Below are 27795 nucleotides of genomic sequence, written 5' to 3'. Positions count from 1 at the left end.
AATATAATTCTTTTAAAATTACCACAAATCAATAAAACATCAAAACCAACTCATCATCGCCGCCATTACTTTTCCATCACTATAACAATACTTTTAAATAAAAAATTACCAATATTATTATTAGACAATGAAAATGTAATTGAGATTTTACAATCCAACACTACCATTGTCACTTCTTTATCAACCTTCACATAACTTCCACTAACTAATTCAAAATCTACAATATAAAAAAATTAATATATAAATTTAATAATATAATTAAATCAATTATATGTCAAATTATTTCTTAAACGGTCAAGTTAAGCCGCACAAAAAAGTTGAGTGGCCAAATTAGCCTCTATAGATGCGTGCATTTCATTCTCTTATAAAAGGGCTACATTGAAGATATTCAAAGAGTTTAGGGGTTAAATTAGCTGTAAAGTTAAAAAGGTGAAATTGAACTTGACTACAAAGTTTGAGGGTCAAATTGAACCTTATTCCTTTTTATTTTTTAAACACCATAATCATCTTTAGATGAGTTACCGTGAAATTTCCCCTTAGGTTCAGTTCCTGCAGCATTTGGTTGACTAGGACTCAGGTTGGAAAGATGGGGTGTTTACATGGACTTACTACTGGAGTTTTGTCGGTCTTGAGTTCTTCTCTTTTCATACTTGGGAAAGGAGTTTTGTCTGTCTTGAGTTCTTCTCTTTCATACTTGGGAAAGTGATTACCCCCTTCTTTTTTTCTCATCTTATATCTGTTTTTACCATTCAACGATTGTGGAAGATTGAGCCCAAATCAAAAGGGAAGAGAAATGCATTGACCATACCTATAATCTATTAATGTGCAATTACACAGTGGACACTGGAGCTGACTTATAGGAGCAATATTTGTCAGTTTATCATCATTTTGAGTTGCAAGTTTTTGTTAACATAGTGAGGATGCACACGGTTCCCCATCAACATCTCCATATGTTTGTCGTAATCTTGTTAATGCACATGAAACCAGGTCTTGAAGTTGAATTCAATCCAGGAGTTGAAACTACTAGCGGTGGATGCATAGAGAGGGAGAGACATGCACTGTTTAGGATCAAAGATGAGCTTATAGACAACTATGGTCGTCTCTCTTCTTGGAGGAGTGAAGAAGACAAAAGAGATTGCTGCAAATGGGCAGGCATCACTTGCAGCAACCTGACGGGACATATCACAATGCTTGATCTTCATGTCAAGATGAACGTGTCCAGTTACAAGCCGCTGCGAGGTAACATGAGTGATTCTTTGCTTGAACTGATACATCTTACTTACTTGGATTTAAGTCAAAATGATTTTGGAGGAAGTCGGTTCCCAAATAACAACGGCTCCCTTGCCAAGTTACAGTACTTATTTCTCTTCAATGCTAATTTTACTGGCACCATTTCATCTATAGTTAGGAATCTCTCCAACTTGCAATCCCTTGATCTGAGTTACAATCATTTTGCTGATAATGGAAACATTGAATGGGTTTCTGGTCTTTCTTCACTACGTTACCTTAACCTTAGAGGCACTCCTCTCGTCAGGCCAAATGATTGGTTGCAAATTGTTAATAGGCTTCCTCAACTAGAGAACTTGACACTATCGTCTTGCTTTTCTGGGAATGAGATTCCTTTGTCTCTTTCCCCTGTTAATTCTTCTTCAGCTCTTACAGTCCTTGATCTCTCTCGTAATAACTTCGTCATCCCATCAATAATCCCATGGCTTTCAAACGTCACTCAAAACATCAAGCATCTCGACCTTTCCTTTAATTCTTTCTCAGAAAGCTCTACTCTAGATGCAATTGGAAATATGATTTCTCTTCAAGGTCTTCATCTTTCTAATACTTCACTTGTGGGTGGTTTACCCAGATCCTTCGGTAACATGTCTCAGCTGAATTATTTGGACCTCTCCAGAAACAATCTGAATGTACAGCTTTCTAAGTTGATTCAGAATTTATCTGGATGCACAGAGAAATCCCTAGAGCATTTGGCCTTGCATGAAAATAAAATAACAGGTTCCTTGCCCGACCTCAGTGGATTTTCATCTTTAAGACATCTATATCTCGGTAACAACAGATTGAATGGGACTATAGATAAAAGGATTGGACAACTATATGAGCTAGAGCGTCTGAATCTTGGTTGGAATTCATTGAATGGTGTCATCACCGAAGACCATTTCTTAAATCTGACCAATCTGAGGGACTTGATATTATCTGGTAACTCCCTTATTTGGAATGTAACTTTCAACTGGGTTCCTCCTTTTTCTTTAGGTATCATACATCTTCAGTCCTGCAAATTGGGACCTCATTTCCCAGAATGGCTTCGAAGTCAAAAGAACTATTCTGAGCTTGACATCTCTCATAATGAAATTTCTGATTCAATTCCTAAGTGGTTTTGGGACTTGTCTTTTGCATCTTACCATTTAAATCTCTCATATAACCTATTTTCTGGATCCGTGCCTGATGTGTTTGTGCATATGCAAAATCTACTGTTCTTGAACTTGGCTAATAATAATTTCTCTGGTCAAATTCCAACCTCCATAGGATCTCTTTTCAAACTTGAAACGCTAAATTTAGCAGGCAATGCCTTGTCAGGAGAGTTACCTTCGTCGTTAAAGAATTGCACTTTGTTGAGTTTCCTTGAGCTGAGTGGTAACAAATTATCTGGAAATGTACCCACTTGGATTGGGAAAAGCCTATCATCTCTGCAATATCTTAGTCTACAATCAAATCATTTCCATGGAAGCATACCCTTGGAACTGTGCCAATTAACAAATGTTCAAATTTTGGATCTCTCTGTGAACAATATCAATGGAACCATACCACACTGCCTCAAGAATTTGAAAGCAATGACTGGTCAGGATTCAACTGGAGCCATCTTTCATTCCTACACTTGGTTTGATGGTTATTCAACTCATTATAATTTTTATATTGACAAGGCATTGGTTCTTTGGAAGGGGAGGAAGTATGACTATGACAAAAGTCTTGGACTATTGAGGATAATAGATCTTTCAAGCAATGAATTACAAGGAGAGATTCCAAGGGAATTATCAAGCCTCTCAGAGCTTAAACAATTGAATTTGTCCAATAACAAGTTGACTGGTGCAATCTCTCAAGAGATTGGTTTCCTGAAGCAATTGGAGTCACTTGATCTGTCTCAAAATCAGCTATCAGGCAGAATTCCTGATAGCATGGCTGGTTTACATTTTCTGTCATTCTTGAACTTGTCGTACAATAATTTGTCAGGGAGAATTCCATCAAGCACTCAGCTTCAGAGCTTCAATGCTTCTGCATTTACTGGTAATCCTGCACTTTGTGGATTGCCTCTTACACAAAAATGCCCAGGAGACGATGCAAATCAAGTTCCACAATCTAATACGGAAAGTCAACAAAACGCAGAAGATGGAGATGGATTTAGGAAATGGCTTTACGCTGGCATGGCACTTGGATTCATTGTCTGCTTCTGGGGTGTTTCGGGTACTTTGCTTTTAAAGCATCCTTGGAGAGAAGCCCTTTTTTAAGCTTTTGGATAACTCAGCAGATTGGCTTCGTGGGAGAAGATTCCAGAGGAAGTTTCAAATTTAGAATTCATAATCTTTCTTTCTCTTTGAATTTGACTAGGTAACATTTCGGAAAGGTAATAATTTATTTTCTCTGCCTAACTTTCATTTGTTTCTTGTTCTTTGTTTTTTTTATTAATTATTTTTTTTTTCTCACCCTAGGATAGGAGCTACTTCTATTTCATAAGTGTGTGAAGGAATGAAATTCGGAAGGCCAGAAAGTGAAATATTAGTGGCTACTTTTGTATCTCATGTATAATAATGAAATGTCATTATGAAATGTGCTATAGCAAATCTTCACTTTGTTTTTTCAAGAACTTCTTTCAATAGCATTGTTCATACCTCTGATGAAGCTTGACCTCGAGTATCATCAACCTTGTCGAATTGTAAAAGTGGAGCAGGCACAACCAAAATTGATATCTGAATCCGAAGTAATCTTTCTTTTCCAGGTCACTGATTCTGTTCCGATTATTCATCTTAGTTTGGGTGTTACAATTCAAACAGTACTTATTTCATAGTTTTCCACTTTTCAATCTTTCATTCTAAGCATAAAAGTAGAACATAGCTTGAACATGGAACCTGAGGCGCCTCAGGTTAAAATTTAAATTTCAAATTAATTTACGAGTAAGCCTGCGTAATTTGGAAATTATAATCCCAAATAATATGAATCAAGATATGTTGAATAGAATACTGTACAATACATAAATACATAGCCTAGAATAGCCACTACTCCTATCTATAGCTAATAAGCAGGTTATACGTGTCCACTAAATACTGCTGTAAAACTAAGCTAACTAAACTATCCATCTGGAAGCATGAAATCTACGAGCACCAATGTGAACATAAAGGGGCCAGTCAAGGATGATTATTTTTGTCAATAAGTTTTTCAGGAGTGTTAATTGTTAACTTGGAGCTAGATCTCCCCGCGTGTTCATTTGGGGGACTGATAAAAGCTTACGGCTGTGACAAATTAGATAGAAATCCTCATGTTAACTATTAACTTGAGGACATGGAAATCCTTAGCGCTCAAGTCAAAGTCTCGCTTTCTCAACATTAGACCCACCTTGGAAATTTTTGGTGTGAAGATGTTATGTTTAAATATTAATGGATGGTTGACAAAATGAAAGATGATGAAACACGGATTCTAACAAAAATGAGTTCAAGATGTGGTTGGAAAATTGCGGAGAAAGATAATGTAATTCGTTTTGGCGTTTCCTATTGACTGGGATGAAGTTTGGCACCTGACCCTGAATGTTTTTACTTGCCAAATTAGCTTCTGTCCATTTACTCGGTTGTTTTTTCAGTTTGAAGTCCATTGCATGCCTTTTTGCTATAAAAGCAGTATCATATGCCACTCAAACCAGTTCCTATATACCAAGCAATCCTGTAGATCAGTACCCGAAAGCTTCTTTCCAATTCTTACATCATGATCATGCTGATAGTGCAACATCTTCATGCATTTGTTGAGCTCTGTTTAGCAGTAATAATGGAACCAGCAGCTGTTGGCTATGGAAACGGTGGTGTTGGATGCATAGAAAGGGAGAGACAAGCACTCCTTAGGGTCAAAGAAGAGCTTATAGATAATTATGACCATCTTTCTTCTTGGGGTAGTGAAGATGACAAAAGAAATTGCTGCAAATGGAGAGGCATCACTTACAGCCCCCTGAGAGGTAAGATAAGCCATTCCTTGCTTGAACTGAGGCATCTTACTTACTTGGATTTAAGTAGTAATGATTTTGGAGGCAGTCCTTTCCCATATAACAATGATTCCTTCACTAAGTTACTATACTTAAATCTCTCAGATACTAATTTGGGTGGTGCCATTTCATCTATGCTTGGAAATCTCTCCAGGTTGCAGTTTCTTGATCTGAGTTTTAACTATTCCCTCGATATTGGAAATGTTGAGTGGCTCTTTGGTCTTCCTTCTTTAAGTTATATTGACCTGAGTTTCAATCACCTTAACAGTCCTAATGATTGGTTGCAAATGCCTAACAAGCTCCTTCACCTGGAAAGCCTGCAAATAGGATTCTGTTTTTCTGCGGATGATGAGATTCCTATGACTCTTTCTCCAATCAATTCATCTTCATCTCTTACAGCTATGGATCTTTCTTACAATAACCTTGTAATTCCTTCATTATACCCATGGTTGTCAAACATCACTCAGAATATCATACAACTTCGCCTCTCTTTCAACAATTTGCAAGGTTCAACTCTAGCTGATTTTGGGAATATGATTTTTCTTGAAACTCTTTCTCTGTATAATACCAGACTTTCTGGAGATATTCCACAATCATTCGGAAACATGTCTTGATTGAATCAGTTAGACTTAGCCCAGAATAATTTCAGCATACAACTTCCTGACTTGATTCAAAATCTATCTGGATGCACACAGAAATCAATCCAGTATTTGTACTTGGATAAAAATCAAATAACAAGTTCATTGCCTAATCTCACTGCATTTTCATCTTTGAGAGGCCTATATCTTACAGAAAATAGATTGAATGGTACTGTAGACAGAAGCATTGGACGTCTGTCCAAGCTAGAATTTTTGTACCTTGGTTGGAATTCATTGAATGGTGCCATCACTGAAGATCATTTTTCAAATTTGTCCAATTTGAAGGATTTGGTATTATCTGGTAACTCATTTATTTGGGATGTAAGTCTCAACTGGGTTCCTCCTTTTCGTTTACGTTCTATAAATCTTCAATCCTGCAAGATGGGTCCTCATTTCCCTCAATGGCTTCAAAGTCAGAAAAACTATTCTCGCTTAGATATTTCTGATGCTGGAATTTCCGATTCCATTCCCAAGTGGTTCTGGGACCTGTCTTCTGGCATTTACCACTTAAACCTCTCCCACAATAATTTGACTGGGCCTGTGCCGGATTTTTCATTGTTATTTGTTTTCTTTCCTTTTGTTGATCTTGGTTTTAATCGTCTAGATGGTCCATTGCCGTTGCCTCTATTTCCTTCAAAACTCACATCCTCGAAGAATAGCTTGGCAAGTTATAGCTCTAACAGTGAGACAATAATTGGGCCGTTGGTCTACCTTGACCTCTCATCTAATCTGTTTTCTGGAGTGATTCCTGATGGTTTTATGCATGTGCAAGACCTAATTTTCATGAATTTGGCTAATAACAGTTTGTCTGGCCAAATCCCAAACTCCATAGGGTCACTTTGGAAGCTGGAAACACTACATCCAGAAAACAATGCGTTGTGAGCAGAGTTACCTTTGACTTTAAAGAATTGCACTAGGTTGAGATTTCTTGAACTAAGCAATAATCAATTATCTGGAAACATACCCACATGGTTCGGGGAAAGCCTATCATCTTTGAAATATCTGTTGGGCTTATAATATAAGTCCGGTCCAAGTTGGTTAATGAATTGAAAAAGTTTAATTCATCACTTTGTCCAAATTCATTAAACCAAGCACGTGGACAATAAGGAAGTCACGTGAAGAGTTTTCAATTGGTTTTAATCAATTTATGCTCTCGTTTCTCTTAGGGATTGCGCGACAAACAGAAGAGAAGTTAGCCGCGTGAGAGAGAGAGTGGAGAAATGGAGAGAGAGGAACACAAAATTGTAGAAAAATTATACTAGAATTTTCTATGAATCAATTATTGTGTTAGACTATTATTAAGGAGTATTGGGTATAGATTCAATTACACTTTGAAGAGTTAATTCTCTAGTTTTTTTTATCTATAATCATAGAGAATTATAGAATTTTGGCTATAGAGTTGATTTTGGTATTTTTGACCGGTGATTGTTCTTAGAGTTTTTCTTGATAGTAGATTGATCGGAGTTTGACCCGTGGTTTTTTCCTTTACACTGAAGGGCTTTCCACGTAAATCTCTTGTGTTGTGTGATTGTGTTTTTTTTTTTTTTGCCGTTTATATTTTTTTCTTTATATGGTTGGTTTGATTTATTTTACTCAGCTATATCGATATTGCCCCCAACAAGTGGTATCAGAGCTTTTTTTTTGGTTTTTGCTATAGTTGGGTAAATTGAGATGGATTCTTCCGCTGGTTCGATGATAAAACTTTCAACTACAAATTATTCGATATGGAAGTCGATGATGACGGATTATTTGTACTGTAAGGAATTATTTGATCCTATTAAATTAGGTGCTAAGGCTCCTTCAGGTAAAACCGAAGATGAATGAGAGAAACTACACATGAAAGCAGTTGGTAATATTCGACAATGAGTGGAATTCAGTATCTACCCTCACATCAGCAGTGAAGTCGATGCACAGGTGCTGTGGAAGAAATTAGAAATAATGTATGAGAGGAATGCTCAGAATAAAGCCTCTACGATTAGGAGGTTGGTAAATTTGAAGTTCAAAGATGGGCAATCTGTAGCAGCTCATTTGAGTGAGTACTAGGATTTGGTTAATCAGCTAGGCAGCATGAAGATAGTACTGGATGATGAATTGCAGGCTCTATTTCTCTTGAGCTCTTTGCTAGATAGTTGGAAAACATTGGTGGTGTCTCTTGGTAATTCTGCTCCGAATGGCCTTGTCACTTTACAAATGGTTAAAGACAATATGCATAACGAGGAAGTTAGGCGGAAAGATTTGGGTTTAGACAACTCACAGGCTCTTGTCACAGAGAACAGTGGCAGAAGTAAGAGTAGAGGACCTAAGAAGCATGGTAAATCTAGGCAAGTCGAAAGGTGGGAAATTCACATGTTATCACTAGGGTAAGGAGGGGCATATCAAGAGAAACTGCAAAGCCTTCAAGCAGGAACAAAAGAATGAGAAGAAGTCGGATGATGAGAGCACAACTGCTATTATTTTTGAAGGAAACGAACTGGTTGGTCTTACTTTTGAAGAGGAGTGTAATATTATTTCAGAACCCCATATTGAATGGGTTGTCGATTCAGGAGCATGTTTTCATGCAACTCCCATGAGAGATATTTTTTCTATATACAGGTCAGGAAAAATTGGAAGAGTGAAGATGGGGAATACCAGTTATAACGACATAGTAGGAGTCGGTGATGTAGTTGTGCAGACTGATTTGGGGTCTACATTGACATTGAGAAATGTCCGACATATTCCTGGTTTGCGGTTGAATTTGCTATCTACTTATTCATTGGATGAGGATGATGGTTATCATAGTCACTTTGGTGGTCTGAGATAGAGGTTGTCTAAGGGTTCTATGGTTGTTGCTAGAGGTTAGCCTTTTAACAGGCTTATGAGAACTCAGATGAGATTCTTTGGATGGCGAAATTTGAATCATTTGAAGATGATGTTTACCTTTGACATGTGGCATAGAAGACTGGCTCATATTGGTGATAAAGGGTTACAAATATTGGCAAAGAAGTCTCTCATTCCCTTTGCCAAAGGTATTAGCTTAAACCCTTGTGATATTTGTTTGTTAGGGAAGCAACATAGAGTTTCTTTTAGTAGTACTTCTAAGAGAAAAGAGAATGTGCTTGATTTAGTGTATACTGATGTATGTGGTCCCTTAGAGGTTCAGAGTAATGGTGGTAATATATATTTTGTTACTTTTATTGATGATACTTCACGTAAGGTGTGGGTGTTTGTTTTGAAAATAAAAGACCAGGTGTTTGAGTGCTTCAAGAAGTTCCATGTCATGGTGGAAAGAGAGAAAGGTGGCTCTTTGAAGTATCTTCATAGTGATAATGGTGGAGAATACACATCAAAGGAGTTTGAATCCTACTGTGCAAATCATGGCATTAGACATGAGAAGACGGTTCCTGGCACCCCACAACATAATGGTGTAGCTGAGAGGATGAACAGAACCATTGTGGAGAAGGTTATTTGTTTGCTTAGAATGGCTAATCTGCCTAAGTCATTTTGGGGTGAAGCTGTTCTTACTGCCTGTTATTTGCTGAATCGATCTCCATCAGCTCCCTTAGAGTATGATATTCCTGAGAGAGTTTGGAGTGGGAAAGATGTTAGTTACTCTCACTTGAAGGTGTTTGGCTGCAAAGCCTTTGTTCATGTACCTAAGGAGTAGAGACAGAAACTTGATGATAAGGCCACTCCGTGTATTTTTGTCGGATATAGAGATTTAGAGTTTAGATATAGACTATGGGATCCAGCAAAGAAGAAGATTGTTAGATCAAGAGATGTGGTGTTTCATGAGCATGAGATGCTAAAGTCAGATTCAGCTAAGGATTCGAGCACTATTACTGTAAGTAATCCTTCACTAGTTTCTCCTTTAACTAATGATGCCATAGGAGGAGAGATGATTGATGAACATGGGATGGAGAATGAACCAGTTCAGATTGATGATGTTGGTGGAAATGTAGAGGGTGTTGAGCAGGGGGAGCGAACCCCTCCAACTTTAATTGCAGAGACCAGGAGATCTCCTAGAGGTCAGATTCCATCTACTAGATATCCCAGTTCAGAGTGGGCTTCTCTTGCTGAAGAGGGGGAGCTAAAGAATTTTGAAAAAGCAGTAACTCATACAGATAAAGGGTATTGGATGAGAGTAATGCAGGATAAGATGAGTTCTTTGAAGAAGAACAACACTTATGAGTTAGTGGAGCTTCCAAAGGGTAATAGACCCTTAAAGAACAAGTGGATTTTCAAGATCAAGAGAGATTATGAGAAGTTAATGAAGTACAAAGCTAGACTAGTGGTGAAGGGCTTCAACCAGATTAAGGGAGTTGACTTTGGTGAGATTTTTTCTCCTATTGTGAAGATGAATTCTATCAGGTTAATTCTCGGATTAGCAGCTAGTATGGATCTTGAAATTGAGCAGTTAGATGTGAAGACTGCATTCCTTCATAATGATTTGGAGGAGAAAATCTACATGGATCAGCCAGAGGGGTTTGAAGTGAAGGGAAAGGAACACATGGTTTGCAGATTGAAAAAGAGTTTGTATGGCTTGAAACAAGCTCCTAGATAGTGGTACAAGAAATTTGACTCTTTCATGATGAGTCATGAGTACACCAGGACAGAGGCAGATCATTGTGTGTATTTCAGAAAACTACCAGGTGGTAAGTTTGTTATCCTTTTGCTATATGTAGATGATATATTGATAGTTGGACAGGATGCTAAGGTGATTAATAGATTGAAGAAGGAGTTGTTTAGTGCTTTTGATATGAAGGATCTAAGCCAAGCAAAACAGATTCTGGGTATGCAGATTGTTCGTGAATGGAAAGCCAAGAAGATATGGCTGTCACAACAGAGCTATGTTGAGTGGGTTCTAGACAGATTTAACATGAGAGATATAAAGCTGGTCAGTACTCCTTTGCCTAATCATTTTAAGCTTAGCAAGAAGCAGTTTTCTTCTAGTGAAGAAGAGAAGAATAAGATAGCAGCTATTCCTTACTCATCTGCAGTGGGGAGTTTGATGTATGCGATGGTTTGCACCAGACCGGATATAGCACATGCAGTTGGTGTTGTTAGCAGGTTTCTTCTGAATCCAGGAAAAGAGCATTGGGAGGCAGTGAAGTGGATTTTATGATATTTGAGAGGTAGCTCGAAATTGTGTTATGTTTTGGTGGTTCAGAACCAATTCTAGAGGGATATACAGATGCAGATATGGCAAGTGATCTAGATAGTAGGAAATCTACTTCTGGATATGTGTTTACTTTTGCAGGGGGAGCTGTCTCATGGCAGTCAAAACTACAGAAGTGTGTTGCCTTGTCTAAAACAGATGCAGAGTATATTGCAGCTGCAGAAGTCTAGCAAGGAACTACTCTGTTTGAAGAGATTTCTTCTTGAGTTAGGTTTGAAACAAGATTGTTATATGGTTCATTGTGACAGTCAGAGTGCACTTGATTTGAGTAAGAATGCCACATTTCATTGTCGTACTAAACACATTGATGTGAGGTATCATTGGATTCGTGATGCTATGAATAGGAATGAATTTTTGTTGAAGAAAATTCAGACCGAGAAGAATCCAGCTGATATGTTGACTAAGGCGGTGACTCGAGATAAGCATAATATCTGCAGTGCTATTGCAGGATTATCTTCTATTTGATTTGATGAGAAGCAGACATTCTTCCCATGGACTGGAGGGGGAGATTGTTGGGCTTATGATATAAGTCCAGTCCAAGTTGGTTAATGAATTGGAAAAGTTCAATTCATCACTTTGTCCAAATTCATTAAACCAAGCACGTGGACAATAAGGAAGTCATGTGAAGAGTTGTCAATTGGTTTTAACCAATTCATGCTCTCGTTTCTCTTAGGGATTGCGCAACAAACAGAAGAGAAGTTAGCCGCGTGAGAGAAAGAGTGGAAAAATAGAGAGAGAGGAACACAAAATTATAGGAAGATTAGACTATAATTTTCTATGAATCAATTATTGTGTTAGACTATTATCAAGGAGTATTGAGTATAGATTCAATTATACTTTGAAGAGTTAATTCTCTAGTTTTTTTATCTATAATCATAGAGAATTATAGGGTTTTTTGGCTAGAGAGTTGATTTAGGTATTTTTGACTGGTGATTGTTCTCGGAGTTTTTCTTGATAGTGGATTGATCGGAGTTTGGCTCGTGGTTTTTTCCTTTATACTAAAGGGTTTTCCACGTAGATCTCTTGTGTCGTGTGATTGTGTTTTTTTTTTTTTTGCCATTTCTATTTTTTTCCTTTGTGACTCAACTATATCGATATTGCCCCAACAATATCTTAGCCTGAAATCCAATCAGTTCCATGGAAACATACCTTTGCAAGTGTGTCAATTAACCAATGCTCAGATCTTGGATATCTCTTTAAACAATATCAATGGAACCATACCAAACTGCCTGAAGAATTTGAAAGCCATGACTGACAGAAATCCAATTGGAACCATCAGACATAATTATCTTTTGGTAGAGAATGGTCTTACATTGTATTTTATGGGAGCAACAGAACTTTATATCGACAAGGCATTGGTTATTTGGAAGGGAATGAAGTACATCTGTAAGAAAAATCTGGCCAGGTTTAGGATAATTGATCTTTCAAGTAACAAAATAGAAGGAGAGATTCCGAGGGAATTATCAAGCTTGTCTGAGCTTAATCAATTGAACTTGTCGAACAACAAGTTGTCTGATATAATACCCGAAGAGATTGGTTGTCTGAAGCAATTAGAGTCACTTGATTTGTCTCAAAATCAACTATCAGGCAAACTTCCTTCTAGTATGGCTGGCCTAAATTTTCTGAATACCTTGAACTTGTCGTACAATGATTTGTCTGGGAGAATTCCATCAAGCAATCAGCTTCAGAGCTTCAGTGCGTCTGTATTTATTGGTAATCATGCACTTTGCGGGTTACCTCTTACACAAAAGTGCCCAGAAGAAAGTACTACTCAAGCTCCAAAATCCAGTACTGACAGCCAGCAAAATCAAGAAGATGGAGATAATGAATTCAGGAGATGGCTTTATGCTGGCATGGGACTCGGATTCATTGTTGGCTTCTGGGGAGTTTCCTGTACTTTACTGTTGAAGCGTTCCTGGAGACATGCATATTTCCAGCTCCTGGACAAATTGGCAGATCGGCTATATGTGACACTAGCAGTGTACAGGAGAAGATTGCAACAGAAATCTCATAGCTAGATAGAATCATCCCCTCTCCTGAAATGGCTGCCGAGGTTCGTAATGTTTTTTCTGTTTGTATTTGACTAGAAAACATTATGTTTGTTGGATCATAAAATTTACATTTAAAAGTAATAACTTACAATAATATATGGACTAATTTATCATTTTTATCTTTTTTGACCTTAGGAACTTCTGGTACTGCTACTGCAAATCCTGATACAAAAAGAAAAATGGACTATCTTTGAAGTCTATTTCCCTTTGAAATTTCTTAATGCTGTGATTTCTTTTCAGGGTTAGATATGCATTTCAATATAACAGGAAATAAAACTAAAAAATAAAAGATTTTGTTCAGTGTCCAATTAGCAATGCTAGTGACATTAATTAGCACCAAAATAAATTATATTATGTGGACGTGTCTCGTCTAAATTAATAAAATGAGGATATTTTATTGTTGCAGAATTTTTTAAATTATTTTTATATATCTTTTTATAAGTAATGTCTTATTTTATTAGTTTAAATTTTTCTTTTTTGGAGAATATTAGTTCAGTGTTTAAATGACGCTAAATTTTTCACTACGAAAAAGTGGATAAAGATTATTCTCAATTGGCTACGCGCGGTCAACACCTTAGACTCTTCTAAAACACTCGTTATAAACGTGACCTGTAAAAGGCGACATTGCTCACGCGCCATAGTTTCCGCAGCTAATAGCAAGCCACATCCCCGCCTTTCTCATTTTTGTAGAATAGAGTTCGTTATTTTTTTTTTTTTCTTCAAGAACATCAACAGTCCAAAAATACATTTAAAGAAAGAGAGAGAGAGAGAGAGAGAGAGAGAGAAAGAAAAAAGAGAATTACGACAAAACCCTAAATTGTAATCCGTAATTAAGAACTCTGATTCCTTCAAAAACAAAGCTTTCTAATCTTTCAACTTTTTACCCTCTTCTTTGCTAAACAAACGTTACACACCATTGTTGTGTTGTTGTGGGAGTTCTTATGTATTGAACTCAAATTCTTTAGTGAGTTCAATTGTTGCCGTTTTGGTTGCTGGGTTCTGCTCTCCTTCTCTCCAAATTCATGTTGCCACTACCTTTTCACTATGGTTAGTTTCTCTCTTTTGCATGTTTAAATTCTTGAAACAGGGAATTTGTTTCTTTATTTTAAAGTTTCGGCCCTTTTCGATCAGTGGGTGTTGGGTACTGAGTGTTTTAGGATTATGGCTTAGTGCAAACATAAATTATAATTATGACTAAGTGTTCTAATTTCATGGTTATGTAGATTATAATGTCTTTATGGGCTTACTTTGAATTGTTCTTTTTTCTTTTTCTTTTCCTCAGTACATATTTTAGATCATTGTATTGAGTAAATTTCATAGTATAATTGGAATGTGAATTCTGGGAATGTATTCTTATGTCATAATTTAGGGAAGTTTATCATATAAGGTTGCAATCTCTTAGGCTTATATGTGTGGAAATTTATGTTTTTGTTTTAGAAACTGGTTCTTTGTCTGGTAGAGGTTTTAAAAGAGACATTTTGTTTATCTTGTAGAGGTCGGAGGTCGGTATTATGACTTTAGTATAGAAGAATGAAGTGTGTTAAATTTAATTTAGCTGATGGTGGTGGTCCATTAAAGATTACTTGTAGATGTAAAATGAGAATTTGGCTTAAAGTATCTTATAGAATATATGAGATTTTGATTTTATGTTTTTGATTGTAGATTCACAAAGACATTCAGAGGAGCTTAATTATAATTTCTTGCATTAGCTGTTTAGGTTTCTTCAGCAGTTTTCGAGGTTGTGTATTTTTTTAGTAAGAGAACTTGGATTGAATGTGCTTCTTGTGGTTGCTCTGCATTCCGTAGCTTTTTGTTTGCTGAAATGGTTTTCCAGAGGCAAAGAAAAGAACAAGTTGCTGCAATGGAATGCAATTTTTCTTTTATTAGGAATTACAAGGTTAAGTACTGTCATCAAGTATTGTGGTAACTTGTACCACTTTAAGAGTGAATAGTTGATGGTTACATCATATCATATCAATTGTGATTTATTGGATTTTGGCCGATAAGTTGGTGAACTAGTGGACAATAATTTTGAGCTGCTGATCTATCTGCAGATGAGACTAGGAAACTGCAGATAATTTGCTTTTGCAGCTTCATTTACATTGTTGGAACCCTTGTTAGTGCTTAGAAGTACTAGGGAAGGAAGCATACCAAAGAATATTCATTTAAGAGCTACTGCAAAGAATATTTCAAATTTCCTGAAAATTTGTGTTGCCCAAGCTTATCTCTCCATCTTCAATTCATTTTAACAACCATGAATGCTTGTTGTGTAATGGCTATAGTATCAGGTATTGTCTGATTAACCTTACTAATGGGCCTTTTTAGCTGACTACCCATATTTTTGTCCCAGTTGTTAGCGCTATCCTCAGACAGATTTATTACTGTTTTCCTTCTCTGCTTATTCTTAATAATACAATGGAAAAATTATTATGTACTGCTTGATATGTTTTTTCTTGATGCTGGTAAGCATTTCTACCATGCTGTTGAGCTTTTTGTGTGGATCCTTCATTTTTCATACGATAAATTTATTATTATTTTAGCATAAGGAACCTTTTCTGAGAATTTCTGATATAAGTTAAGTAAAAAAGATTTCTCAAGACACTTTCTTTTTGCTCTTTACTGATTTGATTCCCTGCCCATTGAACCTCTTTTATATTATCATTATTACTGTTATTATTATTATTATTATTTTTTGAGCCTATATTAGTCTCTTGATGCTTGACTGATAGAGATGCAGAGCTATCAGCCTTCACCTATGTTGTTGGTTTGGATGCTTTCAAATTGATGCCAAGTTGATTGAGTGAAGTCAAAATCTAAACCACTCTTCAGTCTTCTTTGTTAATAAAATAATGGAAAGAAAAAATTTCTGCTGCTTGTTTGACAGAAGTAAATATTTTAGTTCAATGAAGCATAGTTCCTTGTATAATATTTAATGAACAAAACACTGCTGGTATTTAGAAATTGGAGACTATCTGATCCTGTACTGGAGTAGTACTGAATGTTCATTTAAACTTTTATGGGGTTCTTCATCTTTCAATTCACATATATGTGCTGCTCTTGTTGGTTTTACTATATTTTTAAGTCATTGCTGATGCATTTAATATTTCTTTAGAGCTTCTCATTCACATCTCAGTGGCTGATCACTAATAATTAACAAGTAAAGGAGATGAATGGTATCAGATACTTCATATTGTGATAGTCATATAATTTAGTGTGAAGTAGGATAAATTTTATGATTTACAAGATGTTAAATGGCATGACTCATGAGACTGCTTTAGTTGATTTAGCATTTTGACATTTATCTTTCAAGGGAGTAAATTTTTGGGCTGTGTTTGATGTGGGTGCTGGACCACTAACTGTTCAGATGCCGGATATTGTAGAAATTTTATAAACATGCTGAGTAACTATGTATAGCATTGATTGTTTAGATGTTGAATTTCCATTTTCCTGAAATTGCACAAACATGCTGTAGTAACTATACAATTGGTGTTCTAGGTGACTATTTGTCAGACATGTGGTGATGGAGGCTTCTCTAATGCTTTGATTTTTTGTGATGAATGTCAAGTTTATGCTGTGCATTGGTAAGTAAGCCCTTTATATATTCGTGATGTTAGCAAGATCTATATTTCTGGCCGAATTGATTTTGCATTGGCATGAAATAATAGCTTCATCAGAAAAGTTAAAGATAGAAGCATAGTCAGAAATGACACCTAAATTATGCAGAGGCATAACCAGATATGACAAGCGACGGAGGGGCAGTGTTGTCTTATCATATTTTGTGCTACTAGAGATTCTTAGTACTGATCCTGTCCCTCAATCTATAAGGGGTGTCGTTGTGTTAATTTTAAGTAAAGAGCTTCATAATGACTGATTGACTGTTATGCATTTGTTTTCTTTAAATTTTTTGATATTTATATATTTGTTTTGCTGTGGTAAGTTTGTCCTGACTATAGTTTGTCCTTTCTTTGCTCCAGCTATTGCTTGGCTATTTTGCCAGCAACTTTTGATGAGTATGTATTGTGGTTGTGCGAGGATTGTGAATCCATCAAGAATTTAAAGCAGAAATCTAAGAAAAGAAAAGTCAACAGTTGCTCATTGACTAATTCAAAGGTTGCAGGTCTGGAAAAGAGCTCCTCTGTTCAACTGCATGATGCGGATTGCTTAAAGACTATTGATAAAAATCAGGAGTTTGAATCACGAGATGCATTGGATGATCACATCACCAATGAAGGGGTAGAATCTCATGAAAGTAAAAACTCTAAACTGGATGTTGGTGACCTTCAACAGCTTGAGACGAATTGCTCTGATGATGAACAGAAAGATGAGAACCATGGAAGACGGCATGGTTTAGATGAGGGCGGCATCATCAATGAAGAGGGTGGATGTATTGTGGCTATACCTCTGGAGACAATTTTTCCCGAGGTTGGGGAGACAGGGCAGAAGCTTGAGAAAAAAAGGAATGATATGGATGAAGACTGCTTCCATGAAGAGGCTGAAAGGCGGAATGGTTTAAATGAGGGCAGTCTCCATGAAGTGGCTGAACCTTGTAATAATAACTATCAGCTGGTTATTTCTCCTGAATTAAGTATTATAGAACAGAGTTATATCCATGCAAAGCCGATAGAAGAACCAATTTGGAGGCAAGATGTTTCTATTTTTCCCATCTCTGTCTTTTAGAACCGTTTGGTAAGTTATTGATTGATATATATGGTTTGGTTTACTTGATTAACAGGGGTAGCTTGAGCATACAGGACAAAAAGTTTTCTATAATGGTCGGACTTGTTGCTCACGTCTCTAATCTAGCATGTCTTAAAGTCAGTGAGGAAGCAAAATCAATGCCAACTTCACTTTCACCGGAATTACTTCCCAGGTCCATTATGTGGCCTAAAGGTTTTGCAGAGTCGGGGCCAAGGGATGATAGTATTGCTCTTTATTTTTTTCCAGATAGTGTGAGGTGGGTAACTAGTAGTTATGCTTTAACTTTTTCTTTTGTTTTTCTCTGTTTAATTCTTTTAAAAGCTTTTTTCTTCTTTTCTAATAGGAACGAAAAGGCTTTTGATAGCCTAGTAAATGACATGATCCAATATGACATTGCCATGAGAGTTATTGTTCAAAATGCGGAACTCCTGATATTCTCTTCTACATTACTGCCAATAGAATTTTGGAGTAAGGCCAAATATTTATCTATTGAAGAGCTCTTTGTGCCTCTTAAATGTATAAATAAAATCGGTTTAATCTTCCTTTTATAACTTAATTTACAGGATTCCAGGCAAAATTTTATTTGTGGGGAGTATTCAAGGGAAAGCGGTCTACAATTGTAGCAGTTGATGCTGTCCCTGAAAAGGAGAAACATCCCCTAGAGTCCTCAACCTGGGATAGACGGAGTCCTGTAAGTCCTTTAAGCAACGGTAGTAATGGTGTTGACTCGGTACATTCCACACAAAGTCCATCAGTGCTATGACTCGTTAACAAAGTCTGTTTAGGGCATATCTTGTTTAGTAGTGACTATTTCCACACCAGTGGCAGTGCCGCATAACCAAATTTTGGAGTACACAGGGTAAGAGGCTCTATGGGGCATCTGCTGTTTCTGGTAGTTTTACTGTGTTCTCTGTTGTCATTGTAAATGCTTCCTTATGCTTCAAATGTCAAAGAAGACAGAGAAGCATGACACATTTTACAGAACAGGATTTTGCAATTCAGCAGTAGCCCGATTAAAGAGTTAACTATGAAATTTATTGGTGCAGCGAACATGAAAAGCAGTAAGTTGGTCTTCGGTGACTGCGCAAGTTTTGGATCATTGTGAAGAGGTTCAGCACATTTTTTAGTTCTTGTTTTTTCTTCCTTTTTTGGGTTAATGGATATTTTCCCATGGCATTTTCGAGCTTGCTCTTTTCTTAGGCATCTTGATAAATTGTTCTTATTCATCAGTATATATATATATATATATATATATATATATATATATATATATATATATAAGAAAAGATGTGTAATTCTTCTATTTCCTGTACAGCATAAGAAAAGTCTGAAGATGGAATTGGATAGGACTTGGTATTTTGATGACAATAGATTCTAGTAGATGACTCAGTTGTATGTGTTGATTAATTGTGCCCAATAATCAATAATGCAAGTGAAAAGTATGAGATAATTTACTCTTCAATAACCTAGTCTCGAATGACATATTGGAATTTACTATTAAAAAAGAAAGAAACTTCACTTGATTATTTCCAACTTTCCAGGCTTGTCAAGCTGACATAATTATGCACAATTCTGGTTTATTTAAATATTAATCCAGCCTGTTAATGTCATGCCAACCAAAATCTAACTTTGTATTTCAATAACTACTACTTTCATAACTTGATTAGTATAATAATGTAAATTTCAGCTTTCATGGGCTGGTTTTTTCTTGATCAAAATCTGTTCTTATTTAACTACTCCCACATCGTGGCCTTTTCCAAAATTAAATATTATCTGAATATGACTATAAAAGATCAATCAAGTGATAAAGTATAAAAGGAGCTTCCTTTTTTTTTTTTTTTTTTTTGACTTTGTGGCCCCAAAAGCAAAGTACGCCTTGAAACTCCAACTAATCCTTTTGTCTTTTTAATAGAAAGGGTAATCCGGCAAGTTCAAGGTTTTGTCCTGGTCAACTTCAAAGTGTTTGTTGTCACATTCTTGCAATAAAATGTGGGGTAAAACGTTGATGGATTTATCCTTATAAACAATGTCTTTTCTTCTTTGGAAAGTCTAATGAATTTATATTCTTCTTCTTCTTCTTCTTCTTTTTTCCTTTTTGTTACAACTAATGAATACTTCAAGCTAAGTATGGCAGCATGCTCCTAAAGATTTTTCTAAGTGAAAGTCAAGGTCAATCATTAAGAGGAAGCCAAGGGTGCAACCATTTGTCCAAGATTGATTTGGTTGAATCCTTTCTTTCAAGTTCAGCTTTCACTTGTATACATATTACTCCTAATTCATTTGATTTGGTCAATCTTGATCACTTGGAAACTATTTGATCTGCATTTCCTGTACCATATTTTGATTTCTTTTTCTGCCTATTAATATGAGCCAAACCCTTAATCCCAATCACTTTTTATTTTCTTCCTACGCCTTATTATCTTAAATTTGTCTTACTTTTTACTCTAATCAGACGTCAGCATTATTTGAAGAAATACAAAAATTAGAAGATCTCTAAAAGTATACTAAATATTAGAAATTTTAAAATTAAATTTTTAAAACTATGCCTTAGCATAAAAATCTCTGTATCAATTTTCTGGAATAGATCAGTATAGAGATCTACTTTTAGATAATTAAAAATATTTTTTAGCTTAAATTAATTCAATCGAAATTAATTTAAAGCCTATGCAATAGAAAATAAAAATTACTACAAATATATTATACTTACATTTAATAACTAAATATTAGAGAAGTTTGTTTTCAATCCGCCAAACTAATAAAATTATTACATATTAAATAAATATGTTTATTTAATAATTTCCATGCACCAATTGAACATATGTAATATTTTATTGTCCAACTAATAAATACATTTCATTTTATTCATCTAATGCAATATAGTATGGTTTTATTAAAAGAAATTAATAAAAAATATATCTTATTGATTAGTTAAAAGACACATTACTAGTAAAAAATATTTTATAAATATGATTAATAATATATTAGCACTACATTATTATAAGTTAATAATGTTAATTTTTTTGGTACTAGAATAATTTATCATTACTAAAGTTTAAGAAAAAATTAGGTTCCATATTTTCTAATTAAATGAACGATAATGATTTCAATTTGAAGATTTTACTAACAATCAAGAAAAAATTATAGAATAATTAATATTGTAATAAAATTGAACCTTAGTCTTTCTATTTTAGATTTGGACCATTGAGTTTATATTTTATTAGAGAATAAAATTGAGATTTATTTTTGGTAAGAATTTTTATATTTGGTTTTAAGTTTTCTTAAGATTTGGACTTATTATAAAAATAATTATATATATAAATAAATAAAAATATTTTAAATTAATTTTAGTTTTAGTTCGGGATAATATGAGATAGTTTAGTATAGTTTTCAGTATAGAGAACTAATGAGATCTAGAATCATACTAAAAGAAGAAAAAAATGGTAATTTGCCCTTTGAACTTAGAAATCAATGAACAATTCACCCATATTTTAATTTTTTGGTCATTTTACCCACCAACTTATAAAAGATAGCCATTGTACCCATTAATTAGCTCTAAACTACCGCATGACTTACAAGCTCAAGTTTACTAAATATATATATATATAAACCATCGATGTTTCTCTCTCTCTCCTCTCCGCTCATATATTTCTAACAATAAATTTTTGTAGAATTAAAGCTAAATTGATTCACTCTTCATGCCAATCTTTTGCATTTGTGCCCATTTTCTCCCAATCTCTTCCAAGCCATTCAAATCATAGAGTTCATCAACAAAAGGATTTTTTTATATAGATCAAGATTACAAAATCAAAAAATAGAATGTTATTGATAAAAAGAAAAAAAAAAGATAGAATATAAAAGAGAATAGAAGCAATAATTTAATTTTACAAATTTGATGGTGGGAATGATGATAATGTTGGCGGTGGAAGAGGATATAAAGGACGACAAAAAGATAATAAATTGTTGGTGGTGGATTTTATGCAAGAGATGAGATACTACTTGTATGTTTATTTGTAAAGAAGAGTTGGGTTTAATTTCAATTTGTTATGTTGATTTTGAAATTTTTTTTCATTGTTAGTTTTAGGTCATAAAACTGTCAGTATTTTATTTAAATATTTTTTTTTATTATGATTTAATTTTAGTTAAAATAAATAAATAATGAGAAAATTTGATTTCTTAATCAACTTTTTTAGAAAATATTATCTAATAAAAAGAATTTACGCATTTTAAAGTGAAACTGAGTCTCACGTATCAGTTTCAAACTAAAAAATGAATATTTTGGCCACTTTTGGCAAATATGTAGGTTAATTGGCTAAAAAATTAAAAAATGAATAAATTGGTCATCATGTCCAAGTTTAGGGGGCAAGTTGGTGTTCAAGCCAAAAGAAAATTGATACTCTATCCTCACTCAACCCTAAATCCAAAAACTGAAAAGGAAAAGAAAACCAAAGTAAACTATGGGCTCATTGTCAGTCCAAGAAAAATAGTACTTGTCAACATTAAAAATTAAATTCAGTGAATAGGGTTTGGTCGGATTAGCATTCAATACACTAAAGGCATTTAAATCAAAATTATGAGAAATGAGTTAATTTATCTATTAATATTTGTACTAATTTTCATTAAAGTTCAAATTATGGCAATTTAGACATTTAATTTTTATTTTTTTATATATTTTATAGTTCTATCCAAATTTGGTAAATTTGGAATGGTAATACGAATGACTAAATTGCATTAAATAAATAATTTCGTTCGATTTTAAAAGTAGAATTTTAATAAGTAAAATATTAAAGTCAATTTTAGTTCATTATTTAGTCATTTCATTGATAAAAATTTTGATGATAATATAAAATTTATAATAAAAGTAAAATTTTATGCAAAGTTAAGTTGGACCAAGTTAGATAATTCATACACAAAAGAAGGCAAGTAAGGCTTGAAAACACCTTTTTTTTTTTCTTTCTTTTTACTCTTCCTGTCTATATGTCCTTTATGTTCTGTCATGGTCCTGTTGCTGAAGACATGAACATTTATTAAAGGGAGAGGAAAAGAAAGAAGGAACGTTAATGTTTAGAAGGGGCATTTCTCATCACATGTATGAGAAATTGCCATAATTTTGGATCTCTTGCCATCAAAACTTACTGTGAGGGCGATGTGTACGGTTCAAATGGCTGGAGTAAATGCAAAGTAACTTGGCTTCATATAAGCCTCTAGTTCAAGCAGAAACAAAAGAATAACATAACAAACAAAGATAATGTGGGTATAGCTGTTCTTGTTTTTAGATGTTATTTTAAATTATGCCCACTGCATAGTTCTTTCCAGCCAAGAAGATGATTAATTAAAAAAAGTTTATATTTAATTCATGAACAAAGTTTTTTAATTGCCAAATATGCATAGAAACTGCCACATTAATAATTTGCACGAAATGTGACATAGAAAATATTGAAAGATTCAACCTTTGTGATTGCAAGAGTACATAATATATGAGACGAGAAAGTCAACAAAAAACTTAAGAACCAAAATGTTATTGTTTTTCAATTACATGCCATAAGTGACATGACAAAAGAATGGTATCAGGAAAAAAAAAAGGACCATTAGATAATATACAGCAAAACTGTTGTATCATATGACCCACCAAATTAAAAATAAGAAACATGATGCCATTGACAAGTCTCCAACTTGCTGACCTACCAAAAATCAGATTTCCACTATAGCCCTTCTATCTCCCCTCTTTTCCACGATGAATGAAGATGATCATACACTCAAAAAGAAAAAAGGAAAAAAAAAAAAGGGAGTCCTAATTGTATATCTTTATGGTTCCTATAGAAAAAGAAGATTGAATAAAATCAATAATCAAAGATGTTATTGAAATTGTTGAAAAGGTCCAGAGATGGAGTTGGAGAAGCCGTCAACCGAGGAGAAAGAAATGTTGTAGAAGGACTAGGCATGAAAGTACCCTCTAAGAAACTCCTATTACCGTGAAGAGCAGGGCTCAAATCATGAAGAAAGCTCATCATATTTGGATCAGATGGTGGAGAAAAAAAGTTAGGTGATATTGGAGGAAGTGAAGATGGAGCTGGGGATAGAATTCCGTGAAACAAATTACCTGATCTTTCCATTACTTGACTCATTTCAATTCCTTCGAAGAAACCAACATCCCCACTTGGCTGCACTTGCTGCTTCATATTCTCATTTGGTGACTTAGCTTTCTCTATTGTAGCGAATCTTGCCGCTGGTGATATTGCACCACTATAATCATTGAAAGGATTGGATGATGAATAAGAAGTAGGGTTTGAGGTTGAACATGCAGCAGAAGAAGAAGAAGATGATGACGACGACGACGTCGAGCCTGTAAGGCGCTGGACTAAATTCATGAAGTCACTAGGGTTCGTATGGATAACTTTAGGTGAAACTGTGTAGATAATGACCGGCGGCCGCGGCTGGGATTGTTGGTATTGCTGCTGCTGGTTTTGATGTTGCTGTGATGGTTGTGGTGCGACAGGGGGTTTCTTGATCTTGTGTGAATCCTTACGAACTTTTAGAGCCGGTGGTCTTGGACCTTGGAGTTCTTTTCTTGGAGATCTAGTGACAGGAAAGTCATAAGGATCCATGTTTCTTTTATTTCAATGATAAAACACAAAAGAAGAAGAAGAAGAAGAAGAAGAAAGAAATGGTAATTAAATTAGGAAGAGGACAACAAGAGCATATTATTGTCTTGTGTATGAACATATCGAGCGAGTATATAAAGAGGGGAGGAGAAGAAATATTTAAAGAGATGAAAAGTCAAAGCTAAGAAAAGGGTAAAGAAAGGAAAATAGAAACAAAAAAAGAAGGAAAAATTACATGATGGATTTTTCTTGGTTATTTACTTATTTTGGTAGATTACATACAGTGGCTGGATAAATTAGAATGTAAAAATTAAATATATGTCACTTTTTAACTATTTAAATAATAAAATATATTCAAAATATATATAATATATCCAATAAGTATAATATAACTTGTACATAGTTTTTATGGATTAGTAATACAAATTGTTATCTAAATTTATATTTAGTGTCATTTCGGTTACATATTTTATTATAATATAACTTTTAATTTAAATAGTATATTGATCACCTCCATAGTCCATATTATTGGTGTTTGAAAGTGCTGAAATACAAATGTAAATATTTAAATTAACTAGAGATTAGCATATTTAAATTCTCTTTTCCAATCACTTAATAGAATGAATGATCAACTGATTTTGTATTTAATTTAATTCTAGTTATAAGTTTTAATTTATAATCAAAATAAAGTAAAATATTATTTACTAAATTCAGTGATTAACAAATCAATTAATTAATTTAAATGATCATATTAACAATTCGGCACCTTTAAAAACAAAATAACAATAGAAATCATCAATGCACTAACTCAAATTAAATGATTTTATTAAAATGAAACAAACTAAAAAGATCCTTCATTTTCCCTGGATAATCTTGCTTGTCAATAGTAAGCCAAGGCCGGTTTCGTGGTGTAATGAATCTTTGAACATGTCCCAAGCCCCAAGCTTTTTCTTCTTGAAGAATGTCCAGAAAGAGTCATGTGCCGCGTAGGATGTCCATGTCAGCAAAATCTAGCATGCGAGTTTGCGTGTCAATGTGTGACTCAGTGGTGATGTGAGCTTGACAACATAGAAGGCGGGCTAGTGGAGCCACCAGCGTTACTTGAGAAAGCTTTGTGATGGTGGGGTGTGAGTCATGCCCCTCATGGTGCACCTGTGTGCCAAGGGTGTTCTTATTTCAATATATTTTCTTTTAAACTACCGAGTGATAATAATAATTTAAGATTCTGCTAGAATATTGTTGTAGTATTTTATTACTATAGAATATGTATTTTAATTATAAATAAACAGTTAATATTATTTTAAATAATTTACTAATTTTATATATTTTTAATTAAATCAAATCAATATCAATAAATTTATATACAATTTTAATTATTTATAATTATCGAGTAATTTATTAAATTTTAAAAATTAAGCAATGTAATAGATAAAAATAATATAATAGATACTGGCTAACTATATGCTATATGTCAATTTAGTATCTAATTAATAATATAATAGATGTTAGATTTAATTATTATGATTATCCAACAGTTGTTTAATCCATTAAATTTAATCATAAAATATGGTTGACTATGTATCAAAAAATATATGGTTGACTATAGCTCTTGGAATGAATAGCTGAGAGTATGCCTATAAAAACTGGACAACTAATCAATTTTAATATAATTAGAGTTCTTTTTATCAGTTGTTGGATTTTTAATTTTCGGTAATGGTTGTTGGAATTTACTTTAATATTTGAACTAAATTTCCATTATTATTAGTTTTTCTATGAAAAGTTTACTTTGTCCCTTCAATGAATTAGTTGTGAAAGTCAAATTGCTTACAACTGTTTATAAAAAGAACAGCATTTTCATGAGACATCTTCCTAAGATAAAAAGAGGCATCTAACTGAAACTGAGTTTCTTGATTTTGTTGGTAAAATATACTTTTAATAATTATCATTTTCATCTTCTCACAAGAAGGAAAAAAAAAAAAGATTATGATTTTCATGAGACTAGTAATTCTAATAGTGCCGATATGATCAGTTAATGAAGTTTGATTCTTCATTTTCCTATAAATTAAAACGAAGCTTAATTGTCGCAAACAAAAGAGCATGTTTTTCTTCTAAAAGGAAACGTCGTACCAAAAATAATAGCAAATTCTCTTGTCATAATGAAGTTACAGAATATTAAATGTCATCTAAGTATATATTTGACCAAAAAAAAAATGAAAAGAAAGTTATTTACTCAATTAAATAAGTATAAAAATTTAGCAATTAAAGATTTTTGCTTTGACCCTAATAACTATTACTCTTAAAATAGCACTACCTTGCTAATATTTTGTTGCACTATAAATCTAACATCATATAGTAAGGAGTAGTTTACATTGGTCCTCTGATAATCAATTTCAATAAAAGTAATAATAATTGAGATTTGGATATAAAGTGAAAAACAAAACATTAGGCCAAATTCATTCATATATTTAATTATTGGTTTGGTGTGGGTATTGATTGTATAATTTCCAAAATTCAAATGAAATGACTTGTGATTAATATTAAGCAGATTGGGGGTATTCAAGTGCATGTGATAAACATGTTAAGTAACTTTCTCCACTTCACTGTCCAGCAATGCGAGATTCTCGACCCACTAACGGGGATTCTAGATTATATGTGTAATGTGCATTGCTCAATCACAGCATCAGCTACCAAAATATGTTTTATTATTTAATATTAATTATTAATTTATTGAAAGTTTTGCTGGAAACAACTATAAAATTACACATAAAAATAATATTGTTTTGCTAATGTTAAAAAGAATTTCAAAATTGAAAATTTTCTACTTTAAGAATATGTAAAGAAATCATAAGTATTTATTATTTTATTTCTAATATGCATAAACAATTAAAATATATCAAGCTATAAAGAAAGTCTTTATGTGAGTAACAAATGATCACTGATTGTTTTAGAAAATTAGCAGAAAATAAATAGAAATTAGTGATAGCAAAATGATGGAATTTAATTAAGATCTAATGGAGCTAAAAATTGCTGGTTGCTAATTGGATAATGAGAAGTCAAGTTTTAAACAGGAATAGGAAAGCAACTAGAACTAACCCTTACAACAACTTGTGTTTCTAAACTTTGTATAGCACCCTCCAATTTTTGCAAAATTACAGCAAGGCATCAGAACTTTTGTAGTTTAGCTTTTTTGTCCTATGAATCCTTCACCCTTGTGGAAGCTTTTTCTTGCCTTTGCGGGCCGAAGAGACATGTAACTTTATGTCATTGAATTGCTGTGCACTTGTCTTTTTTATTCAAATGTCGGTGATGGGTCCAAGTTATTCATGGGAGCCAATAGAAAAAATTGGTGTTCATAGTAGATAAAAAAAGAAAAGGAGAACTTTGTTGCCCATATATTATCCAGTAGATA

The 27795-nt window shown here is 34.0% G+C and overlaps 4 protein-coding genes across 6 annotated transcripts; 3 read left to right on the top strand and 1 right to left on the bottom strand.

The window, feature by feature from the left end:
- Window positions 1-618: 618 nt before the first annotated feature.
- LOC8285086 (receptor-like protein EIX1) lies at window positions 619-4176 on the top strand. The gene is made up of 2 exons (XM_015723553.3): window positions 619-3625; window positions 3711-4176. The coding sequence occupies exon 1, from the start codon at window positions 921-923 to the stop codon at window positions 3507-3509; it is 2589 nt and encodes an 862-aa protein (XP_015579039.3). The 5' UTR covers window positions 619-920; the 3' UTR covers window positions 3510-3625; window positions 3711-4176.
- A 596-nt stretch (window positions 4177-4772) lies between these two features.
- Window positions 4773-13461, top strand: LOC125369237. The gene is given in 10 exon segments (XM_048371240.1): window positions 4773-6764; window positions 7761-7915; window positions 8009-8216; window positions 8476-8672; window positions 8925-9484; window positions 9527-10391; window positions 10545-10966; window positions 11120-11446; window positions 11965-13091; window positions 13225-13461. Coding segments are annotated over 9 exon segments (5556 nt in total). The 5' UTR covers window positions 4773-5034; the 3' UTR covers window positions 13057-13091; window positions 13225-13461.
- A 344-nt stretch (window positions 13462-13805) lies between these two features.
- Window positions 13806-18973, top strand: LOC8285089. Of its 3 annotated transcripts, XR_003079953.2 has the most exons (8): window positions 13806-14136; window positions 16204-16262; window positions 16585-16670; window positions 17064-17729; window positions 17822-18043; window positions 18131-18255; window positions 18351-18646; window positions 18834-18973. XR_003079953.2 is itself a non-coding variant. In XM_015723546.3 (7 exons), the coding sequence occupies exons 2-7, from the start codon at window positions 16260-16262 to the stop codon at window positions 18548-18550; spliced, it is 1302 nt and encodes a 433-aa protein (XP_015579032.2). In that variant the 5' UTR covers window positions 13806-14136; window positions 16204-16259; the 3' UTR covers window positions 18551-18973. The 3 variants fall into 3 exon arrangements, 2 of the variants coding, with proteins under 2 accessions (XP_015579032.2, XP_015579035.2); XM_015723546.3 differs by having other exon boundaries at window positions 18351-18973; XM_015723549.3 differs by lacking the exon at window positions 16204-16262 and having other exon boundaries at window positions 18351-18973.
- A 4302-nt stretch (window positions 18974-23275) lies between these two features.
- Window positions 23276-24535, bottom strand: LOC8285090 (nuclear speckle RNA-binding protein B). Its single transcript, XM_002526090.4, has one exon. The coding sequence runs from the start codon at window positions 24387-24389 to the stop codon at window positions 23625-23627; it is 765 nt and encodes a 254-aa protein (XP_002526136.1). The 5' UTR covers window positions 24390-24535; the 3' UTR covers window positions 23276-23624.
- Window positions 24536-27795: the final 3260 nt, after the last annotated feature.

The sequence above is a fragment of the Ricinus communis genome, chromosome 2, assembly GCF_019578655.1.
Source record: "Ricinus communis isolate WT05 ecotype wild-type chromosome 2, ASM1957865v1, whole genome shotgun sequence".
Taxonomy (NCBI): Eukaryota; Viridiplantae; Streptophyta; class Magnoliopsida; order Malpighiales; family Euphorbiaceae; genus Ricinus; species Ricinus communis.
Note: the sequence above shows the minus strand (reverse complement) of the source record. Positions and strands in the feature narration are given on the sequence as shown.

Excerpts from the sequence above, each read along its gene's own strand:
- LOC8285086 (XM_015723553.3), top strand. The coding sequence starts at position 921 with ATGCACACGGTTCCCCATCAACATCTCCATATGTTTGTCGTAATCTTG.
- LOC8285089 (XM_015723549.3), top strand. Across the intron at positions 18,044-18,130 it reads TTTTTTCCAGATAGTGTGAG|GAACGAAAAGGCTTTTGATA; the intron begins GTGGGTAACTAG and ends CTTTTCTAATAG. Across the intron at positions 18,256-18,350 it reads ACTGCCAATAGAATTTTGGA|GATTCCAGGCAAAATTTTAT; the intron begins GTAAGGCCAAAT and ends CTTAATTTACAG.
- LOC8285090 (XM_002526090.4), bottom strand. The coding sequence starts at position 24,389 with ATGGATCCTTATGACTTTCCTGTCACTAGATCTCCAAGAAAAGAACTC.